This window comes from Neolamprologus brichardi, chromosome 14 (assembly GCF_056152115.1).
Source record: "Neolamprologus brichardi isolate AB-2024 chromosome 14, ASM5615211v1, whole genome shotgun sequence".
NCBI classification, from domain to species: domain Eukaryota; kingdom Metazoa; phylum Chordata; class Actinopteri; order Cichliformes; family Cichlidae; genus Neolamprologus; species Neolamprologus brichardi.
Genome location: NC_142117.1, coordinates 1,146,648 through 1,163,025, shown reverse-complemented (window position 1 = coordinate 1,163,025; position 16,378 = coordinate 1,146,648). Strand labels below are relative to the sequence as shown.

At 40.1% G+C, this 16,378-nt stretch overlaps 4 protein-coding genes across 5 annotated transcripts in view; 2 read left to right on the top strand and 2 right to left on the bottom strand.

Moving 5' to 3' along the window:
* The window catches only part of LOC148098680 (protein NLRC3-like), a 321,437-nt gene that overhangs the window by 282,506 nt on the left and 22,553 nt on the right, over positions 1-16,378 (bottom strand). The window lies entirely within an intron of this gene.
* On the bottom strand, positions 7,315-9,053 carry LOC148098683 (uncharacterized). The gene is made up of 3 exons (XM_087851386.1): positions 8,673-9,053; positions 7,602-7,700; positions 7,315-7,470 (listed from the first exon to the last, which is right to left on the bottom strand). The coding sequence occupies exons 1-3, from the start codon at positions 9,051-9,053 to the stop codon at positions 7,315-7,317; spliced, it is 636 nt and encodes a 211-aa protein (XP_087707512.1).
* Positions 9,366-12,140, top strand: LOC148098682 (uncharacterized). The gene is made up of 7 exons (XM_087851385.1): positions 9,366-9,431; positions 9,564-9,670; positions 10,027-10,145; positions 10,248-10,664; positions 10,748-10,973; positions 11,153-11,302; positions 11,986-12,140. The coding sequence occupies exons 2-7, from the start codon at positions 9,631-9,633 to the stop codon at positions 12,138-12,140; spliced, it is 1,107 nt and encodes a 368-aa protein (XP_087707511.1). The 5' UTR covers positions 9,366-9,431; positions 9,564-9,630.
* LOC148098681 (acyl-coenzyme A thioesterase 11-like) lies at positions 14,378-15,846 on the top strand. Its single transcript, XM_087850596.1, has 5 exons — positions 14,378-14,576; positions 14,782-14,901; positions 14,973-15,111; positions 15,574-15,629; positions 15,738-15,846. Exons 1-5 carry the CDS (start codon positions 14,539-14,541, stop codon positions 15,844-15,846), a joined length of 462 nt encoding a protein of 153 aa, XP_087706722.1. The 5' UTR covers positions 14,378-14,538.

The following is a 16,378-nucleotide window of genomic DNA, read 5'->3' as shown; positions in this document are numbered from 1 at the left end:
TGAAGTCATGAATGAAAGTGCAGACTGAGAGTGGATCACATGATGTTTAAGGTGGGTCATGTGACATGTTCAGTATTGTCACACATGTCTAGATTGTCCCTGATATCATAGCTGCTCAAACACTGATGATTATATTCAGGGCTGGACTGGGACAAAAAATCGGCCCAGGCATTTTGACTACCCATATGGAAAAGATATTTATAAATCTTATAAAGTTTGTATCTGTCTCGTGTGAAACTTGTATGAAAAGCATACAAGAGTGAAAACAGATTTAAGATCCCTTGAAAAATGATATAATGAAACTTGTATGTTTTGGATACTTACTAAAACAATATATGACAGTAATGAGAAAGTGGCCACTTTCATGAGTAAATCATATAAGGCTTACGTGATTTACTCATTTCTTTTCCATGTGGGTAGAGACCGGCCCACCAGGTATTACAGGAAAAACCATAAATCCTTTGAATGAAAACAAACGCTGTTGTCACAGTGATGGACACTGTCTTGTTGGTATATATGCATCAATCTAATAAACTTAAACCTACACCATCCTCCCTATTCTGCTGTTCTAAACAGTACCTGAAAGTAGACTGCTTGGTGGAGTTAACCTCCTGAACTATCTAGAACACATGGTGAAAACCTGAAATTAAGACAGAGGAGACTAGAGGTGAGACATGATCATTGCTGATTACTGATGACAGATTTAGATATATTTTCATAAACCATTCATTTGCCACATCAATAAACAGCACGGCAGGGCAAAATATTTTTTCTAACATGGCAACCTTTAAAAAGTGAGAGGAGACAGAAAGACAGGTGAGAAAGAATAAAAATTAAATTGACTTTTTGATGGCATTTTACACACAGTACTGGTGCAGTATCTAGAAAATGTGGGAAATACTGGCAAAATCAGCTGATCATTGATCAGTTTCATGATTGAAGTAGAAACAGGAGAGAATGAGAGAAGAAGAGGCAGCTGTGCAGCAAAGACAGAATAAATCGCGCAATATTTTCTCTGAATACGAGACCATTCCGTTTTTTACGGGACGGTTGGAAACTCTAATAACTAACCTTATACATAAAATTAGATAAAACAAGTTCAACATCAATAACATCATAGCACCCGCCCAGCAGTATATAAACTCCACAAAATATGAATAAAAACAGACAGGAATATTATTCCACATTAAATAAACTTAAAAAATAAACTTTAACTTTAAATATTTTGCTCTTCATAAAAATATATCCTGTCAAAATTATGCAAGATAGAAATATGAACATGCTGCCAAAACCCCAGAAAAAATAAAGGAAAGCAAACACAAGGTTGGAGCCGCATGTAGGCGGAGCTGGGCGTTGCTGCAGGGGTGGAGCTAATAAACTGTGCGGGCCGTTCAATTCAATTCAATTCAATTCAATTCAATTTTATTTATATAGCGCCAAATCACAACAAATGTCGCCTCAAGGCGCTTCATAGATACAGAGAAAAGCCCAACAATCATATGACCCCCTATGAGCAAGCACTTTGGCGACAGTGGGAAGGAAAAACTCCCTTTTAACAGGAAGAAACCTCCGGCAGAACCAGGCTCAGGGAGGGGCGGCCATCTGCTGCGACCGGTTGGGGTGAGAGAAGGAAGACAGGATAAAGACATGCTGTGGAAGAGAGACAGAGATTAATAACAGATACGATTCAATACAGAGAGGTCTATTAACACATAGTGAGTGAGAAAGGTGACTGGAAAGGAAAAACTCAATGCATCATGGGAATCCCCCGGCAGCCTACATCTATTGCAGCATAACTAAGGGAGGATTCAGGGTCACCTGGTCCAGCCCTAACTATATGCTTTAGCAAAAAGGAAAGTTTTAAGCCTAATCTTAAAAGTAGAGATAGTGTCTGTCTCCCGAATCCAAACTGGAAGCTGGTTCCACAGAAGAGGGGCCTGAAAACTGAAGGCTCTCCCTCCCATTCTACTTTTAAATACTCTAGGAACAACAAGTAGGCCTGCAGAGCGAGAGCGAAGTGCTCTAATAGGGTGATATGGTACTACAAGGTCATTAAGATAAGATGGGGCCTGATTATTTAAGACCTTGTATGTGAGGAGCAGGATTTTGAATTCAATTCTGGATTTAACAGGAAGCCAATGAAGGGAAGCCAAAACAGGAGAAATATGCTCTCTCTTTCTAGTCCCTGTCAGTACTCTTGCTGCAGCATTTTGGATTAACTGAAGGCTTTTCAGTGAGTTTTTTGGACATCCTGATAATAATGAATTGCAGTAGTCCAGCCTGGAAGTAATAAATGCATGAACTAGTTTTTCAGCGTCACTCTGAGACAGGATATTTCTAATTTTAGAGATGTTGCGCAAATGGAAGAACGCAGTCTTACATATTTGTTTAATATGTGCGTTGAAGGACATATCCTGGTCAAAAATGACTCCAAGGTTCCTCACAGTGTTACTGGAGGCCAAGGTAATGCCATCCAGAGTAAGAATCTGGTTAGATACCAAATTTCTAAGCTTTTCAGCGCCGAGTACAATAACCTCAGTTTTATCTGAGTTGAGAAGCAGAAAGTTAGTGGCCATCCAAGTCTTTATGTCTTTAAGACATTCCTGCAGTTTAACTAATTGGTGTGTGTTATCTGGCTTCATGGACAGATAGAGCTGGGTGTCATCTGCATAGCAGTGAAAATGTATGCTATGTCTTCTAATGATGCTGCCTAGGGGAAGCATGTATAATGTAAACAGAATTGGTCCTAGCACTGAACCCTGTGGAACTCCATAATTAACCTCAGTGTGTGAAGAGGACTCTCCATTTACATGCACAAATTGGAGTCTATTAGATAGATATGATACAAACCACTGCAGTGCAATACCTGTAATACCTACAGCATGTTCTAATCGCTCTAATAGAATATTATGGTCAACAGTATCGAATGCTGCACTAAGGTCAAGAAGGACAAGCACAGAGATGAGTCCACTGTCAGAGGCCATAAGAAGATCATTTGTAACCTTCACTAAAGCTGTTTCTGTGCTGTGATGAGCTCTGAAACCTGACTGAAACTCTTCAAATAAACCATTCCTCTGCAGATGATCTGTTAGCTGTTTGACAACTTCAGTGTCGTACTTTCCCTGAGTGCATCATTACACTGCAGCTCCATCTGAATCTGCACAGGTGCAGCAAAGTCGGCTGACTTGGTTCAACATTACTGCAACAGGGAAAGTGAGGCAGGCTGCACTGGTGCATTAGTGACATGACATCATACATGTCCATGAACTGACAGGTTTCCTTGCTGAGCTCAAAAACTCTGAGAACTTTTCCCAACTCAGCCAGCGGACCTCTGTATGATGAGGAATGTCGGCAAACTCTGAATCTATTTCCCACATAAAAGACTGAAACTGACGGTGATTTAAACTTTTAGCTCAGAACAAATTTACGGTCTGCGTTACGGTGATCATTACATGCTCCATTTTTAGGACTTTACCACACAGCCTTTCCTGGTGTGTGATGCAGTGATGTGCTGTTAACTCACCGGTACAGTTCTCCTGCATCTTTACTCGCATCCTGCTGACTAGTCCGCTTTTTTCACCGCACAACACCGGCGCTCCATCTGTTGTAAGTCCAACAAGTTTGTCCCAGGACAGTTTCATGTCGTTACACTTTGACATGCATTTTAAAAATGTCTTTTCCTGTCGTTGTCCCGTATGGAACGCCAGGACTGCCATAATGAATTAATTAAATACACCATTAAATAATTAATTAAATGTGGCAATAATTAATTAAAATTGAAATTAATTAATTAAATAAATAGTTATGACACATGTAATTAATTAATTATGTATTTCACATTTTAATTAATTATTGACACATTTAATTAATTATTTAATGATATATTTATTTATTTCATTTTGGCAGTCCTGGCGCCTGGCTCTCATCTTGAATTAATTTTATCTGTCAACCTCACCCATCAAACGCAGGGGGCGGGGTTAACGCTGCCCATGCAGCTTCTCTAACATTTGATTGGTTGCCGTGCAAAGTAAGTCAAAACAGGTCGATCCTAGATAATCGATTGCTTGTGTAGACTTGGGGCAGCCAGGTATCCCAGAATGCATTTCAAATCACAGGCAGCAATGGTGGTGGTGTAGTTTTAAAATAGCCCGTTTTTCTGTCACCAAATACACTTTTAACAGTGTTTTAGCCGCGAATGTCGCGCTGTAATCTTCACGTCTGGTTAGGTTGTCAACATAGAACATGTTTGTGCTCAGATGTTTTCAGAGATTTCAGTAGCTCTGCTAACAGTCAGCATGCAGAGTGCACCGAGGGGGTTACGTTAACCGGTTTGTTTACATATTCCACTCTCCGTGTTCCACATGTTGCATTCGCAGATTCTCATTTTTACCGAACGATCGTCTCTTTCCACCTGCTCTTGTGTCTCTGTGCTTCTGTAACATAAAGAACGAGCTGACATTTTTCTCACGAAACCAGCGATCAGCTCAACAGGCCCTCAGTTTACCTGCATGCATCCTCCTCCTCACCTGTCAGCTGTTTAACACCTGCTGCTAATTCAAGAAACACGCCCACGTTACCTGGTGATAGTCACAGTTTAACTGGGCAGCCGGTGCTCGATATTACGCAACATCAGCACATTTTTCTGCACAAGATAAGTAAATATAGTTTTTCCCGAGCGCAGAGCTGCTGGAGCTTGTTTCCCAACAGAGCACTTTATAGGCGAACCCACTTCCAATCACCGGCACAGCTTTGAAACCTCAGCTGAGTTTTAGCTCTCAGTGTTAAACGCTGGACTTAATTCACTCAGGTTTTGTCTGTCGGGTCACGTTTACTTCGCTGTTTTATTTACAACTGAGCAAATCGGTTTGGCTGAGGTTAAAGTTACGTTTCAGAACTGCACAGTTTTACAGACGTTTAATGGTTCACTGGCACATGTGTTAGAATAGAATAGAATAGAATAGAATAGAATAGAATAGAATTCAACTTTATTGTCATTGCACATGCACAGGTACAGGGCAACGAAATGCAGTTTGCATCCATCCAGAAGTGCTTTAGTGATATAGATATATTACAATATATATTAGCAATAATATAGATATGTAAGTATATTACAGAAATGGGTCTATTATGGTATGTTATAATGTACACGGTATGAAGTATGTTATGAATATTCTATAACTATAAGTATGTACAGGCTGTAGTGAGTACAGGCTATGAACAGGATATAAATATGAAATTAAAAAAAACTATACAGAAATCTGAGATATACAGTTATACAGAAATGTGAACTATGCAAGTTATAAACAGTTGTAGGATTAAAAATTATCGTATGATTATTTACACAGAACTATACAGTAGTGTAGTTAAGATCAGTGAGATATGTGGATAATTTCTAGAGAGGTATATAAAGGGCTAGTGATTGTGAATGGTGGTTCAGTCCATGTTATTATTGTGTGTTTGAGGGTACGGTTGTCCATTGTGTGTGTGTGTAGGTGGTTGTGGGTGTGTGTATGTCCAGTCCATGAGTTTAACGTGGGTCAGATGTCAGGAGGTAGAGTTCAGGAGTCTGACAGCTGTGGGGAAGAAGCTGTTCTGGTACCTGGTGGTCTTAGTCCGGAGGCTCCTGTAGCGCCTCCTAGAGGGCAGGAGGGTGAAGAGTCTATGTGATGGGTGACTGGGGTCTTTGATGATTTTCCCAGCCCTTTTCAGACACCGCTTCCTGTAGATGTCTTTTATGGCAGGAAGTGGTGCTCCGGCGATGCGCTGGGCAGTTTTCACGACCCTCTGCAACGCCTTCCGGTCTGAGGCAGAGCAGTTCCCCTACCAGACTGTTATACAGTTGGTCAGGATGCTCTCGATGCTGCAGCGATAGAAGTTCACCAGGATGTCTGAGGACAGGTGGTTTTTCCTCAGAGTCCTCAAGAAGAAGAGGCGCTGGTGAGCCTTCTTGACCAGCTTGGAGCAGTTGGTCGTCCAGATGAGATCCTCGGAGATGTGGACTCCCAGGAACTTGAAGCTGCTCACACGCTCCACAGCCGTCCCCTTAATGTGGATGGGTGGATGTGGGTCAGCATTCCTTCTGTAGTCCACGATGAGCTCCTTGGTCTTCTCTGTGTTAAGCAGCAGGTTGTTTCTGTTGCACCACTCAGCCAGACAATCCACCTCCTCCTTGTAGGCGGCCTCATCGTTGTCACTGATGAGGCCAATCACCGTGGTGTCATCTGCAAACTTAATGATGGTGTTGGAACCATCAGCAGGTCTGCAGTCATGGGTGAAGAGGGAGTAGAGGAAAGGGCTCATCACACAGCCTTGTGGTACACCGGTGTTCATTGTGATTGTAGATGAGCAGTGGTTATCCAGCCGGACATGTTGGGGGCGGTTGGTCAGGAAGTCCAGTAACCATTTGCAGATGAGGGAACTGATGCCCAGGTCTGTCAGTTTCCTGATGAGTTGTGAGGGGAGGATTGTATTGAATGCTGAACTGAAGTCTATAAACAGCATTCTGGCGTATGTGTTGTTGTTGTCCAGGTGTGAGAGGACAGAGTGCAGTGCGATGGAGACTGCATCCTCTGTGCTCCTGTTCTGGCGGTATGCGAATTGGTGGGGGTCCAGGGTGGGGGGGAGACAGGATTTGAAGTGTGCTAGGACCAGCTGCTCTAAGCACTTAGTGATGATGGGGGTGAGTGCTACTGGGCGGTAGTCATTGACTGAACTATTCGCTTTTCTTTATCTGGTGTGTTTTGGATTTAACAGTGAATTTTGAGATCAAACTGACTTTTAAAATGTTTTTATACAAAGAGGAAAGAGAAGGCGCATTTCCACCGAGAGGAGCAGAGTTTCCAACTACATGTTCATAATGCAGACTGCAACCTGGACAGAAATATTATATCATCTGTTTTTTAATACTTATTCTAAGCACCAGCGATCTGTTAGAATTTTTAGAGTTTACTTAACTAAAAATAAATGAGGTTAACATATAATTTATGTGATTTTTTTTCTCTCTCTCTCTTTTTATTCATTTATTTATTTTTTTGCTTTTTCGGTCATGTTATGTTTAACTGTCAAAGGTTTGTTACAAACTATGAAACACATGGTGCAGACTTCTGGATGTTAGAAGAAAACTAATATTGCTCATGAATGAGACTAAAGGCAGGAAGGTGTCCTTTAAAACTAAACATGTTAGTAGGACCTCCCTATTTATATCATAGTTTATGAAATAGCACGTGTATTTCAGTAATAGCCTACTGATTTCAGTCTTGACAAACCGACCAGACACATGAAGATTAAACCACTACATTCTCAGCTAAAAAAATATTAAAACTGTATTTGGTGACACTGCAAATTATCATCTTGAAGCTGAGTGGTTCCCTCGGCATGATCTTCAAACACTGTCTTCATTCTTTCCTTGAGCGTATCCAAAAGAACAGCCTGATACTGTTGCACTCCTGAGATGATATGTTTGGCCGTTCTCTGTGAAAACATTTGAAACAAAAGTAACTTATTCTGCATTTATATTAAAAAAAAATTCTGAATTCTATTATGAACAAGTAAGACATTGATTGCCTTATATAATGTATTGATCCATTAAGACTATAACATACCTGTGATAAGTGGCACTGTTCTTGAACACTGATAGCAAAAGCTGCAGCAGATCTGGTAATATCGTGTCTGGTAAAGGATGTTGTAGCAACAGCTTCTTCCTTTAGAGCAGAAAAACAAAGTTACTCCAAACTCCTGGCCAATTATAGAAATTCTTACATAACAGGTATAATCAGTTACACCTAACGATTGGTCCATTAAAAAACAAAGTGCATGACAGTGATTAGTGTTACAGTGAATATTCAATATAATATAAGATAATATAATATTCATTCTTTAGAATAAAGAAAAAAGAAATGGAAAAGAAATCAAAGACAAAGAAACAATAAAAAAGGGGTTGTCCATTTTTTTGAGGAGGCTAGGGACTGGATTCATGAGAATGAGATTTTATCTTTTTAAATAATGAATTTTTGTTTGCACTTCGATATTAGTTTCTTTACATGTTTGTTGTATTTATTAAATTATTTATGTATTTTTAAATCACGTAATTTAGATTTGCACTTAGAACTTATGTTAGTATTAGTATATGGATATATTTTATTGCATGCATTTATTAATTTATTTAATTTTCAAGAAAATCATTCTTATCCATGTTTTGGCAGTATTTCTGGCCAACAGATTTTTTTTTTTACAGTGCTTCCAAATACTCTGTGTCTTACCTAAAACTGTATTCACCACTTATAATTCCTACGAGATACCCAAATTGCTGCCACATTGAACGATTTAAACGCGCTGAGTGTCTTTGATGCAAACTTCACCAGGAGACATGCCAGCCGCAGAGTGTGTGCCTGCTCCGGCTGCAGCATAGCCTTTACTATTTACACTGAACTGCTATTCTGTTTATTTATTTTCAATTTCATCCTGGTGATTTAAAATCCAACCATAGTGGAAATCGCTTGTAACAGTTTGAAGAACAATATCTAGCGGTATAATATCGCGAGATCTCGTTAAATTTCTCTTGATTAAAAATGGAGAAAAGGATTAAAAGTAATATAGGACCAAATACGAGGAGTTAGACATGACTAAATTTGTCATCAGAAGCCACACTAGAATTTATTTAGTTTAACACTTACCGTGATCGGGCTGTCAACAACCTGAGGCTCCTGTACTTCAGGCAAAGATCCACCACTTGATATTTCCACGGTGCTGGTTGTTGTTGCAGTACTACAGTTGGCAAACACTGAAACACCAAAATCTTCCGATCCTAAATTGTGGGATGTTGGGGGGATCCTCCATCCTCTTGGTGGGCTTCCATTCGTCAAATACAGAGGGTGCGTCCGTTTAATGTGGCGAAAGAATGAGTTAAAAACTCTGAAATCTTGTTCACAGCCATCTATTCCACAGTAAACCCAAAAATCCTGCCTTCGACCATGAGCTGCATTTATGCGGCTAAGGAGCACCTTCAGAGTTAAAGAAACAAAGATAAAACAGATCATACATCTCCAGAGCGCCATGGTGAACTGTTTTCGTGCTGTAGCAATGCAGCTTTACTTTACCGCTCTCCACTGAAGGCCACAGATGAGAGTGTGGGACCATGGGAAAGGTAGGCAATTTTAAAAGTATATGTATCCTTAATTATCCGATTTTTCAGGTTTAAATTACATCAGTTGTATTTATTTTTAGGCAATACGTGTTTAAGACTGAATTTTTATTTTTATTTTCTTTTTTTTTTACTTAAAAAAAATTAAATATAAATAATTTTCTGCATGCCTCAGTTCCTGTCGTGACGTTACTTTCACGCGGGACAAAATCTTTTCCCCTGCTTTGTTAACCATCAGGATCGTTACGAAGATCAAAATTATTTATCTAAACAAAGCGAACAGTAATTTAAGGTTGGTAACATTAAGTTGATTTGAAAAATACTATGGTACAACGGTGTTATTAAGATAAAGTCGTGTTTTGTGAGGGCTGCTAGTTAGCAATCTAGCTAATGTGTTAACTTTAGCTAGATTATCTTATTTAAGCCGTAGGATATTTCCAGGTACTGTGAGTGGAGGCTTTGGAACCGAACTAGAGAACTGCTGTCATGGCATGGACAAGTTTAACGATGCCATACTGTCTGTGTTGCAGGGTAAGTCTTATTTTTCAGTTATTTTGGTACGTTAGCTAAGCAGCCTTAGCATCTGTTAGCATCATTTCTGAAACTTGGAGCTAGGATTGTACTCTACTCTGAACTTTATCCACATTATAGCCTTGAGCTGTCTTTGCCAAAATAGACTTGGAACATCATTCTTGAAGACAGCCAAAAATAGTTTTATTGCATTCCCAAATATTTGATAAACTGTTTTAAGTTTGACATTTTATCCTGTTATTATTACTTATTGCTAAAATACATTTATTGACAAAAAATGACCTCAATATGTAATAAGCCACACCCAGGAAAAGAGAAATAAATATCACTTTTGAAGTTGTTTTTCTCTTTTACAGCTGCGAATATTGATGAGGAAACTTTGAGAAGCTTTACCCGGGATGACCTAAAGGATCTTTTTCCGGGCCATGAAAATTTCTTCCGTAGAAAGAAGATTTGGGATTTCATCAGCCAAAAGGTAAATACACATTATACCACTAAGAAGATGATTACTGTCCATATTGTCTAGCATTAATTTGCCTAATTGTGTATTTTTGTTTATATCCCACAACTGTTATAGTTTAAGAGTACTGACCAAGATGCCAACACTTTCCATCGAAGCGAGAGTAACCCCTTAGGCTTTGATGTGTCACAATGTCAGCCTCAAACTTCCACTCCCATTTCCTACACTGCTGACAAAAAAATGAAAATGCCAGACCCACCAGATTATGTGCTGTATACAGATTCAGAGTTGGACATGGTGCGCAGTCAGTACTTTGCATTGCTCCACAGTGGAAAGGAAAAGGACTGTAAGATGTCGAAGGAGCTCTGTTGCAGACTTGTAAGGAACACAGTCACCAGCATGGTTGCAATCCTCCGTGCTAGTCCCATGGGGAAAGAAGTAACATACCCCTCCAAACTCGAAATGAGAGCAATGTCACAGAAGATTGTCGACTATTACCCCATGTTATGTGATGCTGACACACACATGCCATACGTAAGTCATTCTCTACCCACTACAATATCTAAAATTGAGTGAGATAATAAAAGGATGTACAAATATATATTATTTTACCACAGCTGACCATCTACACCAAACTGTACAAACGACTCCAAAATATGAAGTCTCCAAGGAAGAGGCAGGGCTCCATGCCGCAACGAGGCAGGCCCAGGAAGACTCTTTTCAGCTCAGATGACACAGACAATGGGACTGAAGGTGACCTAAGTGGTGAAGCAAGTGGTTCAAGTGACTATACCATACTTCTTGAGAGCAATGATGACCTCAGCGAGGACAACTCAAATGCAGGTGTGTACTTTGGTCTGCTGTACTAATGACTTTTGGACATCTAAAACTTCAAAGAGACCACCTGCCCTCAGTTTTCTGTTCAGAGTGCATCACAAGATTTATACAGTGTTGAGTATTTTCCTTAACTTTCTAGCTATTCCCTGTTATTACATCCTGTTCATCTTCTGTTTTTTCCTCAGAGAAAGAATCCCAATTGCCGCTACCCTCCACTGTACCAACTAAGTCAAACAATACTACACTGGATTTACCACTATTATCCAAGTCAGTCTCATGCTCTGCACCCAGGGCTGATATAGGTCCTTCAACTGCACCTCCAGATGATGTTGTTGGTAAGTCCACCATCACCCTTATCTACCTCTCAGTCTGACTGTGGTTCCTCTTACAGCTCTTTCCAAAATATGGTTGCAGCAATGAACCCCGTTCTAAGTGTTTATTCCATAAATCATAGTGGTTTGGCACTAACTCAAGTTGGTGTGTAAAATCAACATATGATAGATCCCTCATTCCAGTTTGCCAGTTAGCCATAGTAAGTATTTTAACACTTTGTGTTGTAATGGGTGTTACTCAGTGCTGATTATTTACACATGTAAATCCTCATGCTGGTCACATCTATCAGGCCTTATCACAGTGTTTCTGTCATAAATCAAATTACCTAAAAGATTTTTATCCATCAGCTCATAATCACTGTTCACACTGATGTGAACGATGTACACAGTAAACAACCTTTACCTTGTTTTCACCACAGTTTTATTCACGGGCATCTTAAACTTTCGTTTTAATATTTGATTCTGTTCAAACTAACAATTAACATAAATCCATGATCATTATATGAGAAGGACACAAAGGGAAATGACCAGGACATACAGGGTCAGTTCATTACTCAAACATATTTAACCTAAACATTAATTCTCATAAATATTATACTTAAAAACAACCATTCAACCTTACTAGAAATGACTGATTAGAAAAATCTGGATTTTGTGAAGTCTAGTTACACCATGTCTTTCCCTAGCAGACCATGACAGCCTGAAGATGCAGGCAAGACATTACAAAACCTTGAACAACATGTACAGGAAACCCAATGCAAAACCCAACCAAAGTGACGTTGCTCAAATTTTGGACCTGGAGTTTGAGGCCAGACGAGCTTTTATTGAAATTTTCATTTAAAATCTTGAAGAATTTGTCCTTTTTTGTGCTTTTCTAGCAGGGTGAAGATGCAATGCTATACCTGGAGAAGCGGCCTCTCTCCTCCCCAGTCCTTTTTGATGGAACAACCAGCATTGTTGCTGTAGGAAACATACCAGTGACCACTCTCCCCTTGGAGGATTTCTGGGAAGGAATGTTGGTGTTGATGGCATATTACTACACCTTGCACTTAACATACCCGAAATGTGTTGCAACGGTCCTCTCTGTCATACAAACTGAGGTAATCACTGATGCCATCCATGATCAAGATGCCACTTGTGCATATAAGAAAGCAATAGCTGAGTGGAAGTCGTTCTTTGAAAAATAGGTGAATACCAAGCAGGATTTTATCAGGTCATTTGCAGTTTGTTTAGTTTTGTAGTACGTTTGTACAACTTTGTTCCTAATTTGCCTGAGAAACGGCTTTACTTATAACGCTTTACAAATGAAAGTTGTTGTTTTTTTTTCTTAGTGACACTTTACCTGAGGCATGTAAAGTTTTAAGTCAGTAATGCCATTATTTACAACATTGTGAGACTATGTGACTGTCACAAAAGTTTAAGGCCAAAAATGTAATTTTTTCCCTCTATTTAGGCCTTTTAAAGGGTTGATTTAGACTTTTAGGGATTGTGCAGCAGCCCTATATTGTTTAAAAAAAAAAAGGGTTTTGTTCTCATGAGAGAAATAAATGTTGACATATATCACTCTTGTCCTGGTTGTGATTTCAGTAGAAGCCAAGGAGTATTCTAGGAAAAAGGTCTGTTATAAGGTTTTTTTGCTTGGATTTAATATCGATTCGGCTCTATTTTAAGATAAGCCAACCTGAATCAAGAAACAAATTAATCATACTTCACTAATATTGAGTAGTTTTTCATAGTATTAGAACTATTTTTTTCGCTGCAGTGCATTCATTTGCTGCAAGTAAGAATTCAAAACATAAAAAAAGACTGTAATTTAGCATATTTAACTTACTTTTGGGACTTGATATCAGGTAATTTTATCTTAAATTCAGATTTTTAAAGCTTATTTTAACCCTCTTCAATTCTCAAATGTGTTCTTTTATTTCTGGATTAAAAAATCTTATTTCAAGATTTCTTATTAAGTAAAATAAACTTGCTGCATGGACAGATGATTTCACTTGTTTTCAGTGCTTTTTGTATCATATGTAGTATTTTTTTCCTAAATATAGACTAGCCATTTTTGCAGTGCACAAACAGGGTTTTTCAAAGTTCAGTTCTGTTAGTTTCCACATGCTGGTTGTTGTGTGCTAAAAACAATGGCCACCAGGCCAAAGCAATGGTTTTGAGTCGATCAGCGTTAGCCCCGCCCCCTGAGTTTGATGGGTGAGGCTGACAGATAAAATTATTTCATGGTGAGAGCCAGGACTGCCAAAATGAAATAAATATATCATTAAATAATTAATTAAATGTGTCAATAAATAATTAATTAAATGTGTCAATAATTAATTAATTAAATGTGTCATAACTATTTATTTCATTAATTATTTCCCATTTTAATTAATTATTTATGTATTTCACATTTTAATTAATTATTGCCACATTTAATTAATTATTTAATGGTGTATTTAATTCATTCATTATGCAGTCCTGGCGTTCCATAGAGATGCAGGAGGGTTTTATTTCTTTTACTCCTTTTTTGGTTCAAAACATCAGCTCATGGCCTCCAAACACTGACTACATCTGAGCGTGAACTGAGGCGCTGACGGCTGCTGTCAGAGCGATTTGGTTTTGGTTTCTTTGCCAGATCTGTTGTCTGAAGACCAACAAGGAGACCCAATGGATTTACTTTACCAAGTGGATCATCACAGCTTTGCCGTATTGGTCCATTTGATCGACCTTTGTTGTTATTATTTATTTTATTTTATTTTCAGTTGTTACAGACGAGACAGACATGACTGAGGGATAGGAAAGGGAGAAAGAAAGAAAAACAGAAGGGGAGAGGGACAGTGAGAAAGGAAACATAAAAAGAGAAAGAAGAGAAAACAAGCAAAAAAAACAGAGCAACATACTAAACACAACACCATCACATTAATCTAGCTAAGTGTAAACAGCAGTAAATACTAAATACTGAATGTTGTTGTGCAGCACGCAGGACAGACAGCGCACAATGTGCTTTGAAGTAGCAGCCAAGAAAGGTGTAGTTTATGTCTATGAACAGTGAACACCCGTGTGCACACCTGTGTGGATCAGCGCGTATGGATCCTACACACAGGTTTGTAAATGAGGCCCAGCTGTTTTACATGTGCACATATATGTGACTGTTCAGTGCATCAGTGTGTCATCGTACCGCTGAGACATGACTGTCAGATCATGCATGAGGTGTGTTTGAATCCCAGGTAAACACATTTGGAGGGCAGATCATGGCCTGGATGGTGAATGTAGCTACAATCGCTGCCAGGTACAGTCACAAACACTTCTTTCCTTCATACTTTTACCTAAAAATAGGATGCATCATTGTGACCTTTGACCTCCATATTGTGATCAGTGTAGTTCAGTGCTGGTGCAGATTAAAGGATCTGTCCAGCTGTATCTGTATGAGTAACCTGAACACGGCGAGCGCGTGGGAGGTCGTGGCCTATTGTCTCTGTGCTCTTTGCTTGCAGTCGTCTGTCTCAGGCTCATCCCACCCTTCGAGCCATCGACATGTTCACCTTCAGAGGACCTTCTCAGGTTGGAGACAGATTGCTGCTGAAGGCGATCGTGAACAACGCCTTCAGAAACAGGTATCCCAGAACACTGGCTCAGCGCTGCAGCTGTGCAGCAGACAGAGAACTGACACGTGTCCTTACTGCAGCATGGAGGTGGGCGTGCGTGCGGAGGCCTACCACGAGGAGGGGCCTAACCGACACATAAACTCCGCCTTCATGACCTTTGAGGTGCTCGATGATGGCGGGAAGCCACGCACATTACCACGGATACGACTTGAACCCCTGGTGAGTTAAGCTAACGCTCACAAACGGCTCGTTAGCGAGTGTGTGCTGGTGGTGTTGTTAAAAAGGGTGGAGCAGTAGATTGACAGTTGGTGTCAGCTTCATTCACACTGTGGTGAAGCAGTTTGTGGAGATCGTCCTGTAGAATAAAACATGAGTATCATAAACAGAAGGTGCAGAAACACTCGATTAACCATTAAGCCGAAGGCTGAGCAAAGATCAGAGCTGTGAACTTCAAATCATGTTATCAGTCATAAACCCGTCTGATGGAGCGACCATGGTGTCGTTACAGGCTGAAGGGCGCTCGCTGTAGTCGTAGATCGTTATCAGCACCAACAAACACCGAGTAATAACACTCCACTCAGTTTGTAGCACAGATCGGTGTACTGGTCATGAACTGGTGCTGGGAATCTGCCTGCTGTGTTACACACTGGTGCCCTCTGCCTGTGTGTCTCTCATTTACAGGAAGGACAAAGGAGGTTTCAGGAGGCAACAGCCAGGAAAAAGATCAGGCTGGACAGGTACATGTCTCCAAACAGCCCCTAAAGTCTCTGCGTTTACATCAGCTTTTGTTGTGCAGCTGCACAGACCCACAGTGCCATCATCCTGATTCCTGTAACTGTGTTTAGGAAGTACATCATTTCCCGCACGCAGGGGGAGGAGCCTCTGTCTGTTCCCTGGGATCCCACCAACCAGGTGAGGAGAAGCTCCACGCGTCACCTGTACTGCTCACGTTAGTCCAGGACTCACGGGAGAGAAGTCAAACCTTCTTTACATACATGTGTATATTACTGTATTACAAATAACAGACAACTTGGCACTGATTGTGTAGGCACCTTGTTGCTAGCAGCTTGTCACAAAAACATCATTAGTTCTCATTTCTGTAGCTGAATCTATAAAAACCGGACATAAAACAGTATTTTTGATTTCCACAGAGCTGCTCATCAGCTGTCGTTGATGATGTCACAGCCTGTGCTTGAGCTGGACACAGTAAACCTTTAATAGGCTCATTTAGTTTCTTTTCACCCACATCAGCGTCTCAGCTGTGTGTCGGTGGTGCGTCGTCACGACTTTTGGGACATGATTTCTGTTTCTTTCTTAAAGGATGTTCAGTGATTTTATTTGTTTGTTCCACTGCAGTTTATATGTCAGTGTATGATCTGAGCGAGCAGACCTCAGCGTGTTTATGTCCCACTTAGCTCCAAAGCTGAGCCACAGTCAGACTCTCACCGCGCCTGCAGACTGATTTAGTCGACAGGCCGACGAGTCG